Here is a 26322-nt window from a genome sequence, read left to right as displayed (position 1 = left end):
CAATTCTAAACACGAGTACATGGTGTACTCATAAACAAATATGTGGAGGGGGGCATAAAGGATGCTTTCAAATATGCTTACATGTTGTGCTGTTGAACTGAAGCTGGCACTGGCACTGCTATCTTTAGAACAAGATCTGTCTAGGCTTACAGTATCATCACTTGTTGGCCTACTAGTTTCTGGATGCACAGGTTCTGTGTACATGGGCAAATCTGGTTGGTCATTTAAACTTCTATTCCTTCGATTAACAGCTGGTGACTAAAAAAAAATTTTCTTATTAATTACATTCTATTTAGCATTATTAACTTTCAAATAAAAATATCTATAAAACAAGATTCTCACCTTTAATTATAAATCTCTTAAGTTACACAAGCAACCAATTATAAAAAAACTATAAACTAGAAAAAGAATGTAAAATAAAAATATTGAGTGGTACATATTTAGAGCCAGACATCCCAGATTATGCAGGACAATCCCAGATTTAAGTCATTTTTGCCACATTGCAAACTGTCCCGAATTGGACATGTAGGCCCCATAGGAAAGTGGGCTTTTTAACAAGATATCATATTTAAAAAATTATGCTGATGATTCAAAAATAAAAGAATGCCAACAGATATGACATGGGTTGAAATATTTAAACATTTTGACATACCATGCAGGAATTTGAAAAGAGTAAATGGATTTGGATTATGTTTGCAAGGAACCAATGGTGCAACAGAAAGTTTTTTCGGTAGTAAATAAATTGTGGATGTCAAAAAAAAAAAAAAAAAAAAAAAAAACACATCTGACCGTAAAAACACCGAAAGCAATACTACAAGTTAGGTGTAATTTTGCTAATTCTTGTAAAGAAGTTTATGAAGAAATAGCAAATAATAAGAATTATTAAGAAAAATCCACTCCATGGAAAAATATATTTAATTATATTATTTAATTTCTATTGTATTATTTATTAAAAGAAGTATGGATTATTATTACAGTAAACCCCCGCTATTCGCGGGGGTTACGTTCCTGAGAAATGTTGCGAATACCGAAAACGCGAATACTGAGTTATGGCTCCCATAGTAATAAAGGGGTTCCGTTCCAAAGTATGAAATATATAAGAAAAACTAGTCTAAAATTTTGTCTATGTATGTATTATATGTACCTTCGTAATATGACTATGTACATAGACAGTACATAGTGAAATGCAAGCATATGGCATCGAAATGAAAATAAGAAACAATTTAATATTAAATTGTAATATTTATTAGAAATTTCAAACAAATCTTTCAAACCAGCGCCTTTGCTTGCTAGCAAAAAAAAACATCACGCCAGTGCTATCACCAGTTTCGCTAAAGTGTTGATAAAGGAGTTTTGCCTTTTCGCGAATGATGAGTGAACTTAACGGAATTTTATTTTGAGTTCGGTCTTCTATCCACAGATTTAAAGCTTTTTCAATTTTTTATAATTTAACATCACGAGTTACAGAGCAAATTTTTGAAACAATTAGCGCGTTTTCACGGACACTACGGCGGATTTTTCTTCCGATTTCTTGATTGATCGTACCGTTGACTCGTTGATTTTATAATGTTTTGCCACTGAGGAGACACTTTCACCATTAGAAATTTTGTCTAATAACTTAATTCTATTCGCTAATGTCATCACCTTCTTTGATATTTTCACATTTCTCTTTTTATTCGTAGCCATATTTTTGTAGGGGTTAGAAAGAACTTGTCCACAATAAAGTCACTTTCTTCGTTAATACACTCGAAAAAGTTTGTTTTACACTGCAAAACGGTAGATTTATCATTTTTGTAAGCATATCAATTTATAAATTGATAAATTTATTCAATTTATAAACATATAAATTAAAAGCAAACGACGAAACCTTCCATGACAAGCGCATAACACATACTGAACAAGGATTAGCGAGAAACATCCACGCTCGCGATTTTGTCACCCCTCTCCCCCCACCCACTGAGCGCTGTTTTGACCGGGAAAGATAATTTTAGCCACGCCCATGTTTTTTATGGTGGAAAATATTCACGGCGCTTTAAAATTCACATATTTTAAGGTTTCATTTTATATTAAATCGGCGATCGCGAATCGCGAATACAGATACCGCGAATAGCGGGGGTTTACTGTATTTCACAAAAATACCTATATGTATAATATAGGTATTTCTGTAAAATAAAACAAATATATGTGGGAAAAAAAAAAACAAGGCTATATTTGTTTTATTTTTAAGAAGTGTGATATTTTATTTTATAAGTTTAGTTCAAAGAAGTATAGGTATTTAATGTATATTTTGTATATGAATATTTTTTTATAAATAAAAATTTTTTAAAAATATGTGTATACAGCCACTCCCCGATTAACGTAAGGGTTGCATTCTGCGAAACTCTACATAAGTAGGATTTTACATAAGTTGGAATTTCCCCATGCTTGTGCAGTACCCACAACTGTGGTCGCTGAATTGATTGAATCAAAAAAAAAAAAAAAAAAATGTTCGACAAACATGTGAATAGAATTATTTATTGTATTAATTAAATTTTTTATTTCATGCGCAGGAAAAATTACAAAAGCGTGCAATTTAAAAAATTTTAAAATTACAAAAAAAAGAGAGGAGATAGGCATAACACCAGCATAATATCAGCATCGTTGATGTTATGTATGCTGCTACAGAGGTTGAGGGCTGTGAAGATTTAGAAAGGGACAGCCGCTCAACCTTATGAAAGAACATATTAATAGATGACTGGATGGTGGCTTTTTTCTTTTCATCGTAGATGTCTTTGTAGTGAGGAAGCAAGCATATCATTCACCCCTCTGTTAACTTTGAAGAATCGTTTGCTGTCAGGATCCATCTTTTCAAGCCTTGCCATTGCCAATGCAATTTCGTGAAATGCCATTGCCATCTCTCTGGTGATGAAGTGTTTCAGCTCTTCATTTGGTTCATCTTGAGCTTCATCAGCATTTTCTTCTTTCAATAAATTCTTCGTTACATAATTCCTTCTCTTCTTCCTCTATCAACTCCTCCACGCCTTTGGCAACAACCTCCAACTGAAGTAGCTCTGCAACCTTTACAATCTTATCTGTAACCTCTTCATATGATTCATCTTTTTCAAACCCTTTGTAGCCTTTTACGTGCCATGGGCATATTTTCTTCCATGCGCCATTTAAACAACTTTTTAGTAATTTCTGCCCAGGCCTTATTAATGTTTAAGATGACGTGGTAAATACTGTAAGATTTCCAAAAGTCTCTTAATGTAAAATTTTTTTCACGTCTACGGCAGACAATGCCTGAGCAAAGGTTGTGCGTAAATAGTATGCTTTTAAATTCGAAATAACACCCCGATCCATAGGTTGGATGAGTGAAGTCGTGTTTGGCGGTAGAAATATGACTCTCACATTCAAATTGAAATCATCTAGTTGCGTAGGATGTCCAGGAGCATTATCTAACAGAAGCAAAATCTTGAAAGGAACGTCATTGTCTTTACAATATTCTTCAACCTCGGGAATGAAGGTTCGATCGGAAATACATGGGTAGGGTGGCTTTATTGATGCCCTTAAATGCACGAGGATTTCCAGAATAAGCAGTAAGGTACATAAGCAGTGGTATTAATTTGTAATCTTCCACTGCATTAGCCCCAAGCAAGAGTGTGGCCCTATCTTTCTTGAAGCCTTGAAACTTGCCATTGTCTTTTCCTCTTTGGCAATGTATGTTCAATCCAGCATTTTTTTCCAATACAGAGCAGTCTCATCAACGTTAAAAATTTGCTGTGTTGAATAGCTGCCTTCATCAATAATTTTTTCCAACACATCACAAAATTTCTCTGGAGCTGCAGAATCAGCACTGGCGACTTCACTGCATACTTGTTTTGGAAACCAGCACGTTGCTCGAACCTATTAAACCACCTATTGCTTGCCACAAACTTGGCTTGGGGTTTTCCGTACTTATCCTTAATACCTTCATAAATACTTCTTGCTTTTTCTTGAATGGCCATTGGTCTCAGGGGCACTTGCTTCTGAATCTGATTGTCCATCCATGTTATTAATAGCTGTTCCATCTTCGATATAGCACCTGAACACTGTTTTGTGATCACATGTTCGATATAGTACCTGAACAGTGTTCAGGTGCTTTATTGAACATGTCAAAGGATCTTAAGTTCGTTGATCCTTTGACATGTTCTTTTATATGCGCACTGCCCTTTGAAATAGTATTTACTGTTGAAGCAGCGAGACCTAATTCCCTTGCAATAGATGACAAACTTTGTCCTGCTTCGTACTTCTTAATCATTTTCATCTTCATTTCTAAATCAATTTTGTTTCACTTCCTGGCACTGCCAGCACTTGCACTTTCCATTGGCTCCTTTCCCTTCATCATTGCAATACGTAAATAGGAATGAAGAGAAGTTTTGAAATTTTGTTTTTTATAGGATTGAAGATTTCAGTGAAGGAAAACACATTTCACCATAATATCGTAACATAAAAACCAACAGAATTCCAGTTATCAGGATTATGGAAAATGCAATAAGATCAAGTTTACTACCCGTTTAAAATAGGTTGCGCTTACAAAGCGCAATAAACCGGAAAGTGCAAATTGTTTTTATTGTTTTTTGGTCATGACCTCCAGAAATGTGCTTTAGAAAAATATCACAAAGGTGTTCAAAATTGATTCTTATAACAGGAACGTATGATAACGATGAAAGTGTAGTGCAATTTCCATTATAAATATGACTTTTAGAGATAAATAGCTTAGTAATATAGCAAAATTTACTTCCAAGGACTTAGAACAAATTACAAAAAAAAAAAAAATATATATATATGTTATTGGGTTCACATTATGATATTTTCACAATACCTCCATTTATCCCTACAGAGGCAAAATACATTTCCATATTTTTTTTCAGTTTGCACCGGCCGGCAAAAACTTATGTAAAGTTGAATTTGCATAAGTCGAGTATTACTTAAGTCATGGAGTTCCTGTATTTTTGGGGTGGGGGGGGATTGTAAAATTGATGTCCTACATATTACGTAGGAGATTAAATAACATCTTAGAATAAAATGCAACTAAAAGACAAATGTAAAAATAAAAAATAAAAAAAGTTGCAGTCAATCCAGCAGCTTTCTCTAAGGTAGTAGGGGTCAAACGTTTCCTGTAATATCCTACATATTATCTGAAAAATGTATCCCATGCCACCTTTTGATAAATCCAGAAGCAACCAAAGACAAATTGAAGGAGAAAAAACACATCGCAGACAACAGTATATTTAAGAATTCTCTCACAGCATTTCTACAAAAAAGTTAAAAAAATCCCATACAATCCAATGTTAACATAAAAAGTTAAAAAATGCCATACATGCTGAACTACATATTAGTGTTACATGATTTAAAATGCTATTTATTTATTTCTTCTTGTGATCATAATTTGGCTACTGTTCTCTAAATGCTTATATTTACATCACTTCAATAATAGCACACGTGCTCTAGTATTTGTGCAAATGCATAAGGGAAAATTTCTTTGACTTGGCATTGGTATGTTTCTGTTTGTCATTTGACTATTATGAAATAGTAGGGGGAAACGATGAAAGAAAGCAAGCTTATAAGACATTAGGGGGGAAAAAAAAAAAAACTTTTCACAGCACCTGTCCATCCACTCTAACAATTTGTCTACTTTTTCCTTGAATTTATTTAAGTTACACAGCTCCACAACACATGGAAGTTTATTTGCAGGAATCAACCACCCACTGGCTGAAGGCAGTGGATGGTTGATTCCTGCAAATATATTCTGCATCCATTCTTCAATTTATACTTCCTCATGTGTGCAGTCTAAGCAAGAGAAATAATGCCATCAGCATTGAACTTGCACAAACCCTTCGAGGCCTTAAACACCTCAATCAGATCACCTTGCAGGTGCCTAGTCTCCAGACATTACAATTTGCAGAACTGAAGCCTTTCTTGGTAAGGCTACTTTTCGTTCCCTTCACTAATCTTGTTGCCCTTCTCTGAATCCATTCCAGCAGATCTACATCCTTCTTAAAATGCGATCTCCAAACCTGTATGCAATACTGAAGATGAAGCCTGACCATTGCCTTATACAATGGAATAATCACCTCCTTATCCTTGCTAGAAAAGTTCTCAATCATTGACAAAACACCGTAAGCTGTCCTGGCAGCCTGTCTGCACTGCTCAGAGAACTTCATATCTGATTGTACAATTAGCCATCCCCAGATCTTTTTCATTTTCCACTAACCTGAGTGTAGTACCACAAAGTTGATACTTTACTCTGGGATTACAGCTACCCATATGCAGCACCTTGCATTTTTCAATGTAACTTCAATTGCCATATCTCAGCCCATCTGCCTAATTTTTCTAGACCTTATTGCAGCAGCATACCTTCATTACTTTAATTTAATTGGGGGGGGGGGAGTACATCTCTGGTCCACAGTAAGCTCCCTCATATCCAAGGATGCTCTCATAATTATGGTTAAGGGTTTGCTTACCTCCTTTCCTGCCTCCCTTAATTATAATTGGATAGATCCCAACCACCCCAGGTGCCTTTTTTTAATGTTTATCCTCAACAATCTCTTCCACTTTCCTCTCGATTATCACAAAATCGTTTAGCTCGCTGTTAGATTTTGATAAACTTCTAGCATCCCCCACCCTCTCTAAAGAATTATTTGTGTGAATTAAGATGCAAAATACCTATTCAGCCTGTCAGCAACCTGAGCAGGATCATCAACAGTAAAACCATGGGCATCAAGTGGACCAATGTGATTCGGCCCCTTCCTTCTACTGTTAATATAAGTAAAGATATCTTTGCTGCTTTTCTTGGCATTCTTTGCAAGAGGCTTCTCATAATCTGCCTTGGCTTGCCTAACCTTCTTTGTGACTTCATTACAGACTACTTTATATCTACCATAGGCTTTTATACCACCTGATAATTTATATGCATCCCATGCATTTTTCTTCTCTGCCATGTGTCTCAACTTATATCCATTTAGGTCCAAGCCTTTAACTGTATTTCTTAGTTGGTATGCAAAGTCTAGTAGCTTCTGTGATTATTTCGTTGAATGCTTCCCATTTAGAATTTGTCAATGGTAACAACATTAGTTAATCCCACTGTATAGAATTTAAAAACTACCTGAGACCACTGTAGTTTCCTTTACGAAAGCAAAAATCCTTCTCCTTACCCTTGATGATATATATCTTTAAGTAAATCCCACATCAACACACTGAGATCACTGCCACCTAGCTGTTCTTTTATCTGAAAATTCTTAATGCATGAAGAAACACTGTTGATAATTGGATCAAGAGTACTGCCCTCTCTTGTTGTTTCCCTAACATGCTACTTTAGAAAACAGTCATTCAATAAATCCACAAAAGTCTTATTAGTGTGTGAGTGCCCAACCCACAAGTTTCAGTCAATATCTTCCATTATAAGACATTCTGATCTATTAGCCCATTCTATTTCTCTGTATAGTTTTTTGTTATGCTCATCACAAGTCATTAGGCCTATAACACACTCCTACTCTTATTTTTGTTTTCCCCATGCTTATTTCACACCAAACTGACTCAATATTACACTGGCCACCTATATCGGCCAGATGAGCTGCTTTAGATTCGATACACTTCTTATCTAAGAGCATAACCCTGTCAGGACGCCTCCGTAGCCAGGTGGGCAGGAGCAGCAGTGCGTAGCACACACTTCTTGATTAGACCGGGGTTCGAGCCCATGCCCGCCAAATACGGAGGATGCGGAAAGGTCAGAGAATGACCACCGCATATCCTCGGAGCAATATGGCCTTAGTTGCTAATGCTCCTAAAAACCAGATAACAACATAACCCTGTCCTGTCTGTCCTAACTAGTCCATATGCTCTGGCATCTCCTAGCCTCTTCAGCTTCACATATCTTAGTCTTACAGCATGTGAAATGTACTTTACTTTCTAGTTGTTCTTATTTGGTTTTTAGGAGCATTAGCAACTAAGGCCATATTGCTCCGGGGATATGCAGTGGTCATTCCCTGACCTTTTCGCATCCTCTGTATTTGGTGGCTCATTGGGCTCGAACCCCGGTCTAATCAAGAAGCATGTGCTATGCACTGCTGCTCCTACCCACCTGGCTACGGAGGCGCCTTTACTTTCTAGACCACTGCAACAGAAATGACTACATTTAATGGCAACCTCTATGCTATGCACGAGATGATTGTTGCTCCACCGAAACATCTTACAGAATCACAATGTGACCAGTCTGAGAACTTGTCAATTTTCTCTAATGACCAGGTGCAATAAAATACCAAGTATTTTATTGTACCTAACAGAAAATTTTCACGGCATATAGCATTTTAAATACATTCTGATTAAAAATTCACTAGCCATGAAGATTTAAATGTATACTATTTGTATCTAAAATCCAAATGGTAATTTCATTATAAGTTTAATCAAATTTTATTATTTAAAAAGCATTTGATAAATTTTTTTCAAAAAAAATAATAGCATTAAAAATGTATATATACAAAATTTTACCTTTCTGTTGGACTATAATTTCATATCACTTACTATATACTTCCAAATAAATTTATATAATTTCATTTTCAACCAGGCATTATTAGAAAGACAACTTTGACATCCTTACCTTCTTCATTCCTAAAAGAAAAAAAAGAAAAGAAAACTCATATTAAAAAAATAATAAATAACATATATGTTCTCTAAATTAATTCTTTAAACAAAGACCTTTCTCTACACATTACAGAAACCATTATTTTCATACTTTGTTATCTTTACACACATGGCAGCGTCCGTCAATTTGTAAATATTAAAATTGATAAAAATTACCCATTCAATTTCTAACTTTTTTGAAAAAAGTTATTAAACTAATTGAAAGTTAGAAATGTCCAGTTGATTCCACAAATTTTCATTATTAGAATTCCATTTAGCACATGCAATGTGTAACAAATTTACATGACTTTTTTATATTAAAATTTAAAAAAAATTCTTTTAACCATTTTTCACCAAACGATATGGAGTCTTAGTACAGTAGTTTAATAATGTAAAAAAAAGTAGTTTAGTATTGATAATTCTACATTTAGTTATAAAATTTATGGCAGGCAACACCATACGCTGTAATAATTTTCCACAAAAGGCTTCTGTTGTCTTGATATGTGCCTAAACTATTAGAATAAATTTCAGTTTTTGCTGTTTTATCTTTCAATTAAAATTTGTGAAACCAACTTTGTAGAAGCCTTCCTCATACTCTAGTTTTCTGTCAAATTGTAATAACCATTTTTTTTAGTTAACTTTTCAGCAATTAAGTGTAAAGCCCTTTACACTTGACTGAACAAAGTTTAAACTATATGAACAAAGCAAACCTTTCATTCTTTAAACATTTTCATCAGATATACAAGTTCAAAATGTTCGTTTGAAAGAATCTTGCTTGTGATAAAACCTCATTTGCCTTAGTTTAATATCTGAATTATTTTTCTTCATATTTTCCAACTTAATAAAAAAATTAAAAATTGATTCTTTCTTCGAAATGGTGATGATTCATTTTATGACACAAAAAAAATAAACAAATAAAATAATCAGCACTTTCCACTTCCATAGCTAGCAGCAGACTAATTCAATTCTTACATGAATATTGTTAATATATGATATATCCAATTACTCTGCAGAAGTCACACAATAAAAGCAGATTAACATCTTCACTGCTGACTTTTCTGATGACCTTTTTGACTTGGGATTGAAAACCACAGGATTGAAATGGGCAGACACATTTTTGGGCTTCCTTATCACTATGACTGAATCAGCCTGGGGGTGAAAGTTGCTTGAAAAAAAAAATTTTTTTTTTCTTCTGTCAAACTGAAAGAAAAAGTTCTAAAACCAGGGTGATTTGTCTGCAAGTAGATTAAAAACCTGAAGCTGCATATTTGTGCAAGGAAGCAGCAAACATGTTAACTGTTTTGTGGTTGCACCTCACTGCCTAGTAATTTTAAACCTGCCAAAGATTTATTTTAAAACAGTGATAGTAACAGATATAAAAAAAAAAAAAAGAAATACTGGGTTTTTTTGGAATTTAAGCATATTTACTGCTAATGAAAACAATTTTTATAAATTATAATACATTAGATTTTTTCAAAGCATAATGAGAGACACTAAAAAAAGTCACTTACATTAAAAATTCTGCGAATCACAACAGTACAGGAAACGTAAGCTATCTTTCCTACCCATTTCTTAAGACTATTTACTTTTTATTTCCTTGACCTTAGATTCAAGGTCAAGGTTTAAATTTAATAAGCAATGAGGAGCAACCATGTTACTCTGGTCAGAGTGTGCCAAAATATGGTACTTCAAGTAATCTTTATCATGTGTGTGTTATGTCTGTACAGTGTATGCTCATGGGCTGATTTGCAAACTGTGCAGGCTGAAAAACTCTCCCTGAGATTGGCTAACTACAACTTAGCCAATAGAGGAATTCGTAAACATCTCAATGAAGTGGATCTTTAAGAATTCCTCCAGTCTCTGATGGGATTTAATGAATCCTGATCTTTCCAAACTAGTGTCAAAAGGTGAACCCACTATACTGTTACAGAGATCATATTCAAATGTACTACATATAAACTCTTGGTTCATATTCAAAGCAAGAAAATCAAAATAGAATTGATTAAATTATATAGCATCCAGTTGTTGACAATACCATCTCTATTCTCAGGATCTGATAGAAAATTATAACTACTCTTAGAGAATGAAAATGTAAATCAACTATCATCCTCAGTTGAATGACATTATAGCTGAAGTAAACTGAACCCCCACTGACCACTTGAAAAAAGTAGTATTCAGGACTGGTTTGCAACACAGGCATTACTGAATCAGCACAAATAGGTAAAATCAAATTTACTTCTGTCACAAGTTATTCAGTGAATCACTGTGTCATCTAAAAGTAACAATAGATGCAGGTCTGATAATGATTATAAATAATTAAAAAACATTTTAATTGGAATAGCAAAGACAGAAAGCAAATAATTTTAAATACACTTTTGTATGAAATATTTTCACTGTAACAAACAAAAAATGTACTTAATCTTAGATCCTAATTTTATTTAACTTAATCTTAAGTCCAATTAATCCCAGATCAGAACATTTTATATTTCATCCAGAAAGTACAAAACTACAGTAAAACCTTGTAAATCCAGCAACGTTTGTTCTTAACTCTTGTTGGATTTTCAAAACTTAGTACTGCATAGGTCTGATGCTAGTAAAGTGCACAGATCATCAACTAATGTACAAAGTTTATATAATGTTCCAGAGCAGTGAAGTAATGTTACTGCCATGAAAACTATTCCGAGCATGTTCTAAGCCTTTAGCTATGCCAATCAAACTCGCACTATGATATGACTGGGAAGTTCAAAGGTAATCAAACTCCTCCATGATGCATCTCTTATGGCTTACTCCTAATCACGAATGAGAGCTACTGTTATTGAACTGCACATCACAAACTTTTAAAGTGAGCAGTTTAACCCCCCCCACACACACCACCACCAAGGCTCGCAATATGATGTTCAAGAAACTTTTCTCTGGCCACTCTCTTCAGCAACAAGGAGAAAGTTTCCCAAAGTGAGTAACAAACTAAATTATTTTTAAACTGCCAGCCTACAACTGAGAAAATAATGCAAAACAAAGTTAAAGCAATTTCTGTCATCACATTAAAAAAAATAATAAATAAACTTGCTCACTTTCCAAGTTTGTATAACATACAGTTTGATCAACAGTAGCTGTAAAGCAAGAATAACAAATGAGACAGATCACAAGTCTGATTCATGTTGGGGTAGTGTGCTACTTCAGGAAGTATGCAAAATTTCCTAAGGTTATATGTAATTTTAAAAAACTGAAGTGAGCACTTAAAAAGTTCCAGATTTTTAAAATTTTATAAGATTTATATGGATATGATATGTAAAGATAATAATAAAAGACAGACTGCTATGAGAATAATCTGCATAAAGAATCGTACAATACCATGCCAAAATAAAATTAGCACATTAAGGGTGGAACTGCATGGGCACCTAAGTGATTCCATCAGATTTATACTGTATGTCATCACTCAGTAATCTTAAACACCTGTGTTGTCTGCTTTGCTCCATAAAATTGGCACATATCAGTCCAACATGGCAAAGGTCATTGTGAAATTACTCTTTCTCATAGTAAGAAAATGGTATAACTTCTAGAGATCATTCTGGACATGTAAGTAGCATTATAATATGAAGAAAGAGCCCTGATGTAGGAGTTCACACAAGGGTCATCATTAGAGCCTTGGCATGGTGCACATTTGATTGTACCCCCAGTGACTGATCCATCTTTCAAGGAATGTTTCAGTCAAACAACTTTGCATGATATTAGTATGGTGAGGGGAGTTTCATCTTGCATGAGAAATATATCTTTTAGGTTAAGTTTGGATGCAATAGCTGGGACTATATTCTTTTTTAATGGACAGCTGTTGACTTGTCCAAATAACTTTCATCTATGAATGTTGGGGGGAGTGTAATGACACCTTCTGGCCAAAATCAAATTTTAGACTATAAGTTATTCCTAGTATGTCTAATTTCTTTGACAGTGTTATATGTGTACTCTCTTAGACACAAATAAATAAAATTATGTCTATTCACCTGCCCATTTAATTTGAATGTGGACTCATTAGACCAGAAAACTTTATCAAACATTCTAGGCTATTCTTAGCACTTTTATTTGAATGTTAGAAAACTGCATGGAAATTTATTCAGTTCATAAAAATCAGTTGAGAAAAGGAAAGATAACTTCTGCAAATTTCAATATGTGCTATGATCATCTTCATTAAGGGCTTACACTAATGTGGAATAATAAATCTTGAATTGTAAAAGATTTATTATCCTCGCAACATTAGTCCTGGAAATTCTGGGTTCAAAAGCATCTTCTTTTAGACTTTCTGGGACGTTTCTCCAAGCTTTTTTATATGTTATGCTCATGCTAAGTGAAGTAGGAAATGTCTGTGATCTTCCAAGGGTCTTGAAAGATCATGGCCACTTACCACTACATCAGATTTGCACATAATCATGAGAATTTTTCTTGTGTGCTTAGTTTTCTCAAACGTTTTCTTATATTGATGGGTAATCTTTGCAGCTTGATTATCTGCATTTTTCTTCAGTTGTTAGCTTGGATGTGAAACTCATTGTTGTCATTAAAACAACCAAAGAAACTATTAATACACTAATTTTTTTAAAATATTTACAATTTTAAGCCTAATATATGTTTCCTGGCTCACCCTACATAATGGGAATGTTCAATGCCTGTCCTATTCTGAGAGGATACTGTATATATAAGGCAATAGCAGCTATTTTAAACATATAAACAACAAAATACATAGGATTATTTGAACATAGTCATACCTTTCTTTATTCTGAATGCTCTATTTAAACCAATTTCTGACTTCCTCCTTTCCTGTTTTCTTTTTTCCAAATATTCTGGAGCAGAAAGTTGCCGCTTTGTTGTGCTTTTTTCTGGTGGACCTGAATCTTAAAAAATATCATGCTAATCAGTGGGTATAACAATAGTAATAGTATGGAATATTCAGATATTCTGGTACTAGGTAAAACTTCATCTATACATATTATTTAGAAATTATAATACATGATAAAGTTATTTCATAAATTATATATTATATAGCGTATCATTTGATACACTCCTTATGCTTATCATATTTTTAACTAAAAAGTACAAAAAAATCTATAAGTTATATCATAGGGGAGTTGTTACCCCTGAGTAGGCACCTATATTTCCCTAGTTCTACTGAAAAGTATGCATGGATCATGGTTTGCACACTTTTCAATATTTTTGGATAAAAGGCAAGAAATTCTTTTAAATTACAGACATATTAAAAATAATGAAGGCCAATACAATGGAAACAACGAGTATTTTTTTTCTCACAAAAGTAACAACTCAGTAACAATTTAAGTAAGACCTGAGTAATAAAATTGTTACTCAAATCTTACTATAGAATTTTTGTTATTCATCAGAACTGTTGTCATTATTCATGCTATACTTTATTATTTATACATTTTTTTCTTTTATACCTTCAATGACATACTAAACTGTTAAGTTTATTAATTACCAAAATGATTATCATCATTCAATAATTCTGTAATATTTTCTTGTGCAAGGATTTGTACATTTGCCCATACTTGAGGAATTCAGTGTTGCTGGTGTCAAAATTAAAGTAAATTAGACTAACAGTTATGAAAACGGGGAAATAAACAGAAGAATCATTTGTTTGCTATTCAAAATGACAAAAGTGAAATTTTATCGATTATACTTTAAATTGTCAATATCTCATTACCATTTAAATTATAAATAACGATAATAATCTTAGTACAGGCAACCCTTGTATAACACGGTAGTTAGGTTCCTATAAAATGTCGTGTTGTATGAAACTGTGTTATATGGGACTAAGAAAAAAGTACAAAAAGGGGGGTTATGTTCCAAAAACTAACAAAAATACACCATTCTAGATTTCTTGTATCTTCTACTCTCTTTAAAAAATCAGTAATCTGGGTTTGTTTGCTTTTGCTTGATAAATCTTTGTGAATTTCATCATATGGAACTAAGCATTTTTGAAGCTCCCTTTTGAACTTTGGTCTCCTTTCATTCAAGAATCTGCATTCAAAAAATAAAATTCTAATTGCTCGGCTAACTTTATGCCTTCCCGTATGCTTTTTAGTGTAAAATTTGGAAGTTTAGCATTTTCATCTGCACTATCATCTTCTGAATTGATTTGGTTTTACTTCTGATGCCATTTCCACCAAATCTGCTTCACCAGCCTCTTTTTCTACCAGTAACTCTTGAACGTCTTCAGTAATCATATCTTTTTTAATTTTTTTTAGGAACATAGGCAACTAAGGCCATGTTACTCTGTATATTGTCTATAAATTGTGTGTATCTTGAGGTTGATTTTCTGTTTTGCTGGAAGAAATACCCGAAGTTCTGGGAGGAAAAACCATCCTACCCTCTCCTCAGCCCGACTAACTCAGCCACGTTTTGGAAAACACCCAGAAAAATTCCTCCCATCATTGACGGGATTTGAATTCAGGTCTTTTCCACCCGGTGTGGGGGAGGAGAACGATTCTATCAACTGTGCTACCCACGAGGACTTCAGCAGTCATATCATCAAAACCTTCCCCTCCTACCAATGTAGCAGGTTCTACTATCGCACTGATTCCGTTTTTGCCAGTTCGACCATATTTCCTGAATGAACTGACTCTGGCCATCCATTTTTCCACACGCATTTAACGTTGACCATTTTACTTCCTTCAGCGATAAAGCTATGATTCTGATACAGTCCACAACTGAGAAATATTTCCATGCCTTCAGTACTTCAATAGTTCAGAATAATTTTTTTCCAAAATCCACTGTAACGATTTTCTGATGTAATGAGTTTTAAAGAAGTTGTATTAACTTAGTACAACTGTGGTGGTAGGAACATAACTTCAATGTTTGGATGACAAATCTTTTGGATGTCCTGGTGTGCTATCCAATAGTAATAAAACTTTGAAATCTAGATTTTTCCACAAGTTCAAGAAACATAAGATGAACAGCACAGAATGTAATAAGGGGATTTCCCAACAAAATAAAATACAGGGATTTCTCAATATTTTTTTTTTTACTAGCGAGTCAACAGCGGGGATTCAAAAAGAGTGGAAATTTTGAAAAATTACATCCAACATAATAGCAGGGTTTTCCCCATACAAAAGCTTAAAAATACCCCGTTATGTGAGATTTACTGAAATTCTCTAACCGTGTTATATAAGTGCAGTGTTGTGTGAGAATTTCCGCAATTTATCAATCGTGTTAGAGCGAAACTGTGTTGTAGAAGTACCATTAAATGTTATACATTTAATTTTATCACTTGTATATTTATTTAATATCTTACAAAACTTTCTGCTCTTTCTTTTAAAAGATTTACATATTCCTTCTTTCAGAAAAAGTCAAATTCATTTATTTACAAATTAAGAATTTACAGTTTAGGTGCATCCTATGTTTAACATAGAATTTATAATTCACATATTCACACTTTAATAATTGTACTGCAAAACACTTATTAAGGATAATCTTACTGTTTTATAATTATATAATTTTTCATGTTTTGCTAAAGGAAAGTTAAGCAAAATTTTCTACAATGCATATATTGTATGTAATCCAAATTTCAACCATGTTGATAAAGAAACTAAAAATATGTTAATGTCATAAAAATACAAGTGGTAAATTGATAACAGAAAAGAAACATACCATCATGCCTGTTCTGTCCAAGCTCCATGACAAGTTGCCGTGCATGGGAAGGAATGACAGCATTATAATTCTCCAAAATTACTCGTTTCAACTGAAGACACCATTCTCTCTTCTGCTCCAGACTGCGGGCCTAACAGACAGCATTACATTGTTTACATTTCCACTTCTAATCTACATTAAGTCATGATTAAATTTTTTATGATGTTTGATTTCTATCAACTTAATCACATAGCTATATCAAAACACTGATAGCAATTATATTTATTTATAAAAGAACAAGCTGTGAAAAATTATGAAGCCAGGAATTTGAGTTATATTGAAAAAATTAATACCATGCTTTAACTTTTTCGTAGCACTCATTTAAATACAAACTTTTAAACTTAATCGGATTCTTCTTACCTGGAATGTGTACTGATAACGAGGATTATCAAATGGTATCACATGAAAGCACAGTGGTTCTCCCTGAATGCTTTCTATAAGCATCAGATTTGAGCACTAAATATCAAAGAAAAACACACATATATATATAAAACACAGACACATATATATGTATAGTACTTTCAAATTACATACCAAACATTCCAGAATAAAGTCAACCTCATTTTTTATCTTGAAACTTTGTGCTTATTCATATAAGCCAAACTCCCCCATTTTTTGAAGTGTCTTTCAAATCTTGTGTAGTGGTATATTACAGTAAAATCTGCATTAAGGACTACTGTTTACTTTTTAATTATTTCTTTAAATTAAATATTTTAATCATTAAAATTCTTTTTCTGCTTTCATTTAAAAAGTTTACATTGTGATATTTTATTATACTGCACAATAAATTATAAAGAAGTAATAAACATACTTCCTTATGGAAAAGGTAATGAAGCCAAAATTTATAAACATAGATGATGCAAAGTTGCACTTCTTGATGCTATTTGTATACATGGAAGGCTTTTACTATATAACCAAGCTATTCCTCATTGCTTGTTTAGTGCTATATTGCAAACTGGTTTCTCAGAAAACAATACCACAATAACAATCTCAAAAGTTTACTTTTTGAGAACATGAAAAGTAAACCTCAATATGTAACTCCTGACAAATTCTTAGGTTTTAAAAGGTGAGCAATGATATTTGTGTATAAATATACGTGTAATAAACTGTAAAAACATTAGTATTAATTCATTCTACCTAACACTGAGCACATGCCTTTAATTCAAGTTTAAGACTATATATATATATACACCTTGAAAGTTTAGATAATTTTTCAGCACTTCAAAGGCTGAGTTATATGCCAGAATATATAGTAGTTACTATATATTCTTTTTTACTAATTTTTTACTATATACAGTCCATTCCAGTTATTTGGGACACATCAGGACTAGTGCATTTTGGCCCGATTAAGCGACAGCCCCCAATTATCGGAAGTTTCACATAGTTAAAAATACAATTCCCCCCCCATTTACAATTGGTTCACTGTACAATCAAATCACGTTATGACGAACTCAACATAGTAAAGTACCATTCACTATACAATGTGCAGTAAGCACCGATCATTGTGATCACGTTTTTGAATTGAATTTTAATTCTATTAAACAGCGATTCTAATTAGTGAAAATAGGAGGAATATTATCCACAAGCTATAAAAGCAAAGATATGTTAAGCACAAATTTACTCTTTATTACCTTACCAATTAAAAAATTAAATGATACGTGAAAATCGGAAGAATATATGTGATAATCGGAATAATTAATACATACTGTAATATGTACATATGAAGTAGTTGACATTTCTGTTCACTGATATTTGTGGGCGCGTGGGGGGGATAAAAATTTAAAACAGTAAAAAGATAAGCAATCAATAACAAAGAACACGGCACACAAATTGCACATAACACAATACATGCAAGTGAGAATGGAGTAACAATTACAAAGCTTTAAAAATAGGAATGAAGAGAAGATCTGAAAATTAATTTTTTATATGATTGAATATTTCATGGAAGTGTAAACACATTTCACCATAATAACCCACAGAATTCCAGCTGTTGGTATTATCGCAAATTCAGTAAGATCGAGTTTACTGTCCTTTTATGAGAGATTTCACTAACAGAAAAGCCCAATAAACAGGTGACTGCTAATTGTTTTTATTGTTTTATGGTTGTGACCTCCAGAATTTCAACCGAACCACGTGGTACCATTGGAGACAATCATAGGGTAATCTCCAGTGCTGCAGTCTCCTGCTCCGATTAAATGGCATGCTGTCCCAATTAAGCAAAGTAAACCCTGGCTATTTTCTCGATTGGTTTCTGTTTTTAAGATTTGCCCCAAATAAACGGCTGCCCCGATTAACCGGTGGCCCAAATAACCGGAATCCACTGTAGTAGTTACATAAATGGCATTCAAAAGAAACTAAATCTCTAGAATAGAATGTTTTGGTCCAAAATATGTAAAAAATTTAAGGGAGGTGGAAATTTATATGACAACCGTTGTCTCTATTACAGACAATGTAATAAGTCTTAAAAAGTTTTAAAACCTCACACATAAACAATTTTTATTTTAAGACCCTTGATTTTTGTGTTCTGTTTCTACATGAGAATTCCATTAATTCATCTTGTGCCATCCCCTTTTGTTCCATAGACTCCACTCAGATCCCCTTCCCAAGATGCTTAGTTACCAAGCTCTGTAACATGCATCTTCGTAGTCTCTCCTCATATGGATATACCATTGCTAGTCTCAGCAGATGAATCCACTTATCTTTGTATTTAGAATCAAATTAGTTTATATTATATATGACCTCTCCCAGGAAGAGATCTTGTAGATGAGCCATAAAAATATAAAAATGAACACATTTAAATTAAATTAACATCTTTTAATGTGGTGGGGGTGGAGCAGAAAGCCTGCTTGGATTTTCTAAATGAACTTTCAGATTAGATCAAAAACAGTAATGGAATATCTTTAATGTCTTCAAATTACAATGAACAAAATAACCCAAAATAATAATCTCTAAGGATTGAAGGAATTTCCCTGAAGACTGAAGGAATTCCTAAGAAACAGGATTGTACAACAGACTACCACTGGCAGATTAAGGGTTTGTGGGGACCTAAGCAATATTTTTTTTAAAAATTAAATTTAAAAAATTATTGTATGTAGGTACTGTAACTGATTTTTATGACACAAAATTTTTTTTTTTGTTTCCAGTTAATCCACAACCTGGTTGAACAGTCCCCGGATAATTGAGAATGTACTGTAAATGATTTTCTTTCCATATAAGAAGTACCAAAATTTAACTGCAATTATATATCCAAAGCTTCAATTTACAACAAAATGTTTTAACCACTTTTAACTTTGATTAGGTTTCATTCTCTCTCTCTCTCTCTCTCTCTCTCTCTCTCTCTCTCCATCAAAGCTGCTCCACTGTTGCAACAGCTGTCTGTTGCTAGTGGATTGTGTTTGCCATTAGTCTGCATGTCCAATGAAATTCCAATGCTAAGCACAATGCAAAGGTAAACTAATCTTGGCAACTGGTGGTAGAAAGCATGTAACATTCATATGTATAATTCTGGTCATAGCAGTGAGATCTCTTACTTAAAAAGGCAGTGTTCAGAGAATAAAACCAATAATGCACAAGAAAATGTAAATATAAACTATTAAAGATAAGTAAACAAACAAGTAAAGAAAATAATTCCTGAAAACAATTGATTATATTTATAATGTTCAATTAATTATTAATGACTAGATTTAGTTCAAAACTCACTTTCTGCAATCACATTAACATTCACAGATCTTAAGATGCTACATGGCATCTATGAATTGGACGAGCTCTAGGGGGAGGGTAATATTAAAATTATGGAATACTTTAAAAGCAATAATCACGAATGAATATATACCATTAAGAAAATACAGCACGAGGAGAATGCTGGGATGAATGAATATGGAGCTGCCCAGCCTAAAAGAGCAGAAAAAATGGCATGGGAAAGTTACAAAGTGATGAAAAGTACTGAAGCCTCAACAGCTACAAGTTGATCTGTAATAGTCCCACAGAAAAGGTTAGGGTAGCCAGCCAAGGCTGAATATGAGAAAGCACTGACTAAGAGAGGATTAGAATAGGGACAAGGAATTTTTCATGTAAGTGAACACAAAGTCTTAGAAAACCCAGCTGATGTTGCTGATGAATACGTACTTTGCATTGATCTTTACTGATAAAAGGCCCTTCATGGTGAGGAGAGACTATGCAGGTGACACTAGAAAGAATGAAATGAAATTAATGATACTGAAATTACAGAAGGTTATTTATGGATGGCATATACCCAATAATTTTGAGGCAGCCCAAGAGAATGCATTGAACCACTGAGGTTAATTATTATTGAAGTGCCAGCATATTACCAATGCATAAATGTGGTTCTAAGAGTAAAGTTGGTAGCTAAAGACTGGTTAGTCAATGGCAGGTAAAATCTTGGACACAGTGATTAAGAGTGCAATCCAGGGACATTTAGATAGAAATAGCATTCAAAAGGACAAATAACATGGTTTCATTAAGGGCAATCATGTTTAACTAATCTGGTAGCTATTTTGACACGATTTCTCAGGAGCTGGATGTAGGGAACAATTGAACATAGTTTATTTGGATTTTAGCAAGACATTTGACTCAGTTCCTCATGAGAGGTTGCTGTATAAGCTGGAACATGTTGGAATTACTGGTAAGATTCTAAGATGGATTGCAGGGTGACTGCAGGTCGGAAGGCTTGTAGCCATCCTGCAAATAAACACTTTGAGGGTTGTGATTAATGGATATTCTTAAGATTGGTGTAAAATTAGAAATGGGCTCTCCCTTGGATTGGTTCTTTCTTGGATCACTGTTGTTTCCGATTTTCATAAACAACATTGACAAAGGGAGAGAGGGCATGATGTCAAAATTTGCAGATGATGTAAAGGATGGGAGATTCATTAATGATCAGTGCCAAGCAGTGTTCCTTCAGGATGACTTCAACAGGCTTCATGAATAGTAAGCAAAGTGGCAGCTATGTTTTAATGCAACAAAATGCAGGGTCTTACACTTGGTAAACAGCAACCCCAAAATTACATAAATTGGTGGGGTGGAATTAAAAACAATAGAAGAAGAAAGGGGTCTGGGAGGTATGATATGGTTGAATATGAAGTTCTCTGAGCAGTGTAAGCAGGCAGTCAGGAAAGCCCATAGTGTCCTGTTGATGATTTATTGAACAATAGGGAGATCATAATCCCACTGTATAAGGCAATTGCAAGACTGCATTTGGAATAATGTGTCCAAGTATGGAGACCTCATATGAAAAAAGACATTAGTTGTAAAATAAGCAACCCACATGGTGAGACTGGCAAAAGGGCAATCATATGAGGAAAGACTTTATGTAAGCTACAAAGCTTTGCAACCAGGCACCTTAGAGAGGATCTGATTGAGGTTTATAAGGCTTCCAGAGGGGTTAGTAAAATGAATAACTGTGAAATTTTCACTGTTATAGAGGATTACAGAACAAGGAGGCCATAAACTCAAATTATGGGAGAAAAGGTTTAGGTTGGATTGCAGACAGTTTTCTTTTAGTTAGCAAATTTTTGATTACTTAAAAAGTTACCTCTGTGGTTAGTTAAGCTGGCAGTTTTAAGAAATTCAAAGGTCACCTGGACAGTTACCTACATGAGGGAAAAATGTATAATTAATCTATTTTCTTATCTACTTTTACTACTTCTTTTTTTTTTTTTTTTTTCCCTTGCTGGTGCAGCAAAAGCCTATAGCTTCCTTGCACTATATGGCCAATACTAATACTTATCTGTTATGTGACAGTTTTGATCCTTAGAAGATTACTGGCATACTGGGTTTCTAGAAATTAATGGGCAGCAAATTATAATAAAATTAATGAAAGGTGGCTGGTTCATGGCCTTTTACTATGTAGTAACATTCCAGAAATTTCATGTGTGAAATCACACCAAAATCCTGAAGTTCTCCTTAAAACAACTTTTGCTGTTACAATTCCTTTTCTTTTACTCAATGTTTTTTCCTCACCTCTTTTCATATTTTCTATATTTTCTTTCCAAATCCTATTTGCGAACACAAATACTTTTACTGATTCTTCTCTCACCTTTTCTATACTTTAATCCTTGATCCATTTTTTTTAAAAATGCTAACTAATATAACTATAATTTGATAATAAATGCATAACAACATATGGCAATAACCATTTACAAGTTCGAGAATCAGAGTTCCCCTAATTGCAATATCAAATATTACCATGAACACATGCCACCCAAGCATAATGAGGTTCAAAAGAATTATGTTATTTAGAAATTTCCTATTGTTACTACAACTTCAAATCACTATGTGCAAATTCACTTTTCATGTCTATCTAGATTATTTACTTACCACAATGTGTGTTTTATAACTTAAAATTCCTTCCTCTTTCTTTTTTGCTATAAGCAACATCTTATCAAAAAGGAAAAGATGTCGCAATGCCTTAGCACGAAACATCCTAAAAGCACCTTCTGCAACCAGCTCACCATATGTCGTTAAATCTTGACCCTGAACAATAAATAATTTTTAATTTTAGAAAAATGTCAACATTCAATTATTGTGATGTAAAAATTATGTTGAAGCCATTTACATTTATGAAGATAAATAAAAAGTATATATTTATTTTGTTAGAAACTGTAAGAGCAATAAAAAAAGTTAGCATTTATGGGCCTAATTAAATTTTCATGATTAATTTAAACAAATTGATAGAAATGCTATATTTCGCTCAGTATGAATAAACACAGTGCTGAGTTGTCATCAGGACTTTTATAGGTAAATAAAATTTAATAATTTATTTATGAGTATTATATTCATATTAAAGAGTGAATATCGTTACTACTATCACATTATTAATTAAATCTTTTAATAAATGAATCTGCATTATTCTTATAACTTAATCTAGGAATGAAGTTTAATTAAAACTTGTGAAATATACCCTGATATATAAGATTTCCAAATCTTACTAATAAATTTCCAATAAGATAATCATACCTCCCATCCATACAAAAGACTCTGAATTTCTTGGACACGTACAGCATGTTCATGCTTTCTCTTCATTTCATTAATGTGATATGCAATGCCTGTCATTACAGATAATGCATTTTTGACATCAGGATAATCTTCACTCTCTTTACCTGAATGTTTTACTATATTCTGAAATAAAAAATAAAAAGAACCCATCATGGTTTTAAGAAGGCTTTTTCATACTAGCTATTTCTAGTTTTGTGAGCTAGAACCAACAAACAGTAGCTCTAGACTGAAGTAAATTAAAACAAAAATTAGTATATTCAACAGCAGAACATTACTCTTAATCAATACTATAATTAGAGAATGTAACCTTAGCCATTGGCCCCAATTCACTGTTGGCACTAATTGAAGGTAAGGAAGAGGATCAGAATAAATTAATTTATAATTTATTTTAAAAATATGTTTGCTATTACCTAAATCAATTACTATAAAAAATGGATAATTTAATAATCATTATTTTATAATAACAATTATTAAATTGAATTAGCCATTCTTTAAAATGAAGTTGTAACCTCCTTTGGTCTCTTGGCTGTCTAAAGTATAAACGGAAATTTATTTATTAATAATTACTTGTACAGCGAAACCTCTCTTTAATGGACTATACGGGGTAAGGCCTGTCTGCTAAATTTGATTGTCTGTTAAACTCAAAAGAAACCATGACGCAGGAACAAAGGAACTGGATGCAAAAATTAATTTTGACATCGTATACTTAGATTTTGGAAAAGCTTTTGATACTGACTGCTGTTCAAATTGGAGCAGTGTGGCATTAGGGGCTACTTACTGCTATGGATAAAGGGATGGTTGAATGGAAGAAGACTGGTTATCGATGGGCACTGCTCTTCTTGAACTAATGTTATTAGTAGAGTTCTCGAGTTCAGTATTGTTTTCAATATTTATAAATGATATTGATGAAAGCATATTAGACTTAATTTTTAAGTTTGCAGATGACATAAAAGTTAGCAGGGTGGTTAATCTCAGCAATCAGGGTGTGCTACTGTAAAAATATCTAGAAAATTGAGGCAGATGAGATGAGAAGTGGTAATTGAACTTTGACATTGACATTGCTTACAGAATGTCATGTCATGTCAGACATGAAGTTCTCTAAGCAATGCAGACAGGCTATTAGAACAGCTCATGATGGAGTTTTTTCAATGATATACAAAAATTTTTCCAGCAAGAAAATGGAGGCAATTATTTTGCTGTATAAGGCAATCATTAGGTCACATCTTGAGTACTGCATACAGGTCTGGAAGCCTCGTTTTAGGAGGGGTATGGATGGATCTATAAATACCATAAAACTAAGGAATCAAAGAGACAGAGAGAGAAAAAATTTCTGAAAATGTAGAATTATTTGCACTATACAGTGTTGAACTGTCTAAAACAAAGTTTAATTACTATAATAAGACTCCTTCCTGCTGATATTTTCTGACTTTCTGATCAAAATGGTCATGAAACCAATCAATGGCAATGTCCTGTATGAACCAAGCATTTTTTCATTTATTTAATTCATTTAGTTTTATCATTTATTTAGCTTAATATTTTTCACAATATGTGAGCAAAAAAAATTAACTGAAAATGCTCCACAACAAAAGGTAATTATCAAAAAAGTAAAGTGAATGAAGGTGAAAATCAAACATTAAATGCTGATATAATTTTAATCTCTTAAGATTAAACTTAAGATTAGACTTACTGCAACTAAAATATATGTTTTTAAAAAAAAACAACTTTAATTTACCTGCAATAGCAAGTGATATTTCAATATCCTCTGAACAGGTTTCAACAAGTAAGATCCTAGTGGCAGGCTGTGCTGTAAAGATGTCTGCCTTTCCTTTGGTATAAAAAATTAAAAATCAATATGTAAGCAATAAGCAATAAATATTAAGGATTGATTAATATATTATAATTGAGATAACAGTAGTATTTGTCCATAATCCAAATAAAAACTGTTTTAATTTTTAAAAAATTAAAGGAAATAAAATAATTGCAAAATACTGTATCAGAAATGGGAATAATTCGCAAATTATATAAAATATGTAAATATGATAGGAAGTGGTCGTAACATGAATACCATTTAACAGTTCTTCATAAAGAGTAAATAAATAATCTTTATTATCTGTACTATATGGGAATGAGGGACATCCAGATCATGTGAAGGAAATTCAAGGAAAGAGGATATTTAAAAGTAAATAATTACAAGTACTATAATTGCAGTTACCAGTTAGTCAAGTATCTACAGGGATGGTTCTAGTGTTATGGTGCTTTCAGTACTGAAATATTACAGTGAAGAGCCTACTTGTAAAATTGTGCTTAACATGAATTTTAAAGAAGCAACTAACTGAAAGAAAGTATCAGTGTTAAGCTAGGTATCTTTGAATTATTTTCGCATGCAAGTTCAAAATGTAATAACACAATGAGGTAGTAGTCTGCAGCTTCAAAAGATTGAAAATCAAAATTCATGTCCCCAGAGACCAGGGGTTGGGCAACCTTTTTTGAGTGAAGAGCCATTTTTGATCTAATTAAAAAAAAAGAGAGAATCTGAAGAGCTGCACCTCAGCTCAAGCTGGGGGAAGGGGTGAGGAAGTTTATGAAGAAGTATTAATAAATAATATTTCAAAATGTATTTTGAAATATTATTTATTATTTCAAAATTTAAAACAGTAAAATGATAAGCAATCAATAACAAAGAACACGGCACACACAAATTGCAAGTAACACAATATGCGCAAGTGAGAACCGAGTAACGAGTTACAAAGCTTTAAAAATACGAATGAAGAAACGATCTGAAAATTAATTTTTTTATATGATTGACGATTTCATGAAAGTGTAAACACATTTCACCATAACAACCCACAGAATTCCAGCTGTCGGTATTATCGCAAATTCAGTAAGATCGAGTTTACTGTCCGTTTATGATAGATTTCACTAACAGAAAAGCCCAATAAACAGGTGACTGCTAATTGTTTTTATTGTTTTATGGTTGTGACCTCC

General features: G+C 33.1%; 1 protein-coding gene across 1 annotated transcript in view; it reads right to left on the bottom strand.

Annotated features, from left to right (window-relative positions):
* LOC150084840 (uncharacterized) overlaps positions 1 to 26322 on the bottom strand; it is a 165780-nt gene that overhangs the window by 18086 nt on the left and 121372 nt on the right. The window contains exons 6-13 of the mRNA XM_090376367.1: positions 25070 to 25162; positions 23299 to 23460; positions 22660 to 22815; positions 16684 to 16779; positions 16285 to 16414; positions 13392 to 13517; positions 8539 to 8609; positions 82 to 258 (exon numbers count right to left, since the gene is read on the bottom strand). Coding sequence (XP_090232493.1) covers positions 82 to 258; positions 8539 to 8609; positions 13392 to 13517; positions 16285 to 16414; positions 16684 to 16779; positions 22660 to 22815; positions 23299 to 23460; positions 25070 to 25162 — 1011 coding nt within the window. The remainder of the gene's footprint in view (positions 1 to 81; positions 259 to 8538; positions 8610 to 13391; positions 13518 to 16284; positions 16415 to 16683; positions 16780 to 22659; positions 22816 to 23298; positions 23461 to 25069; positions 25163 to 26322) is intronic.

The sequence above is a fragment of the Mastigoproctus giganteus genome, chromosome 6, assembly GCF_048544385.1.
Source record: "Mastigoproctus giganteus isolate SK-2022 chromosome 6, ASM4854438v1, whole genome shotgun sequence".
Classification (NCBI taxonomy): domain Eukaryota; kingdom Metazoa; phylum Arthropoda; class Arachnida; order Uropygi; family Thelyphonidae; genus Mastigoproctus; species Mastigoproctus giganteus.
The sequence above is the reverse complement of the archived record's forward strand: the minus strand, read 5'-3'. Positions and strand labels throughout refer to the sequence as shown.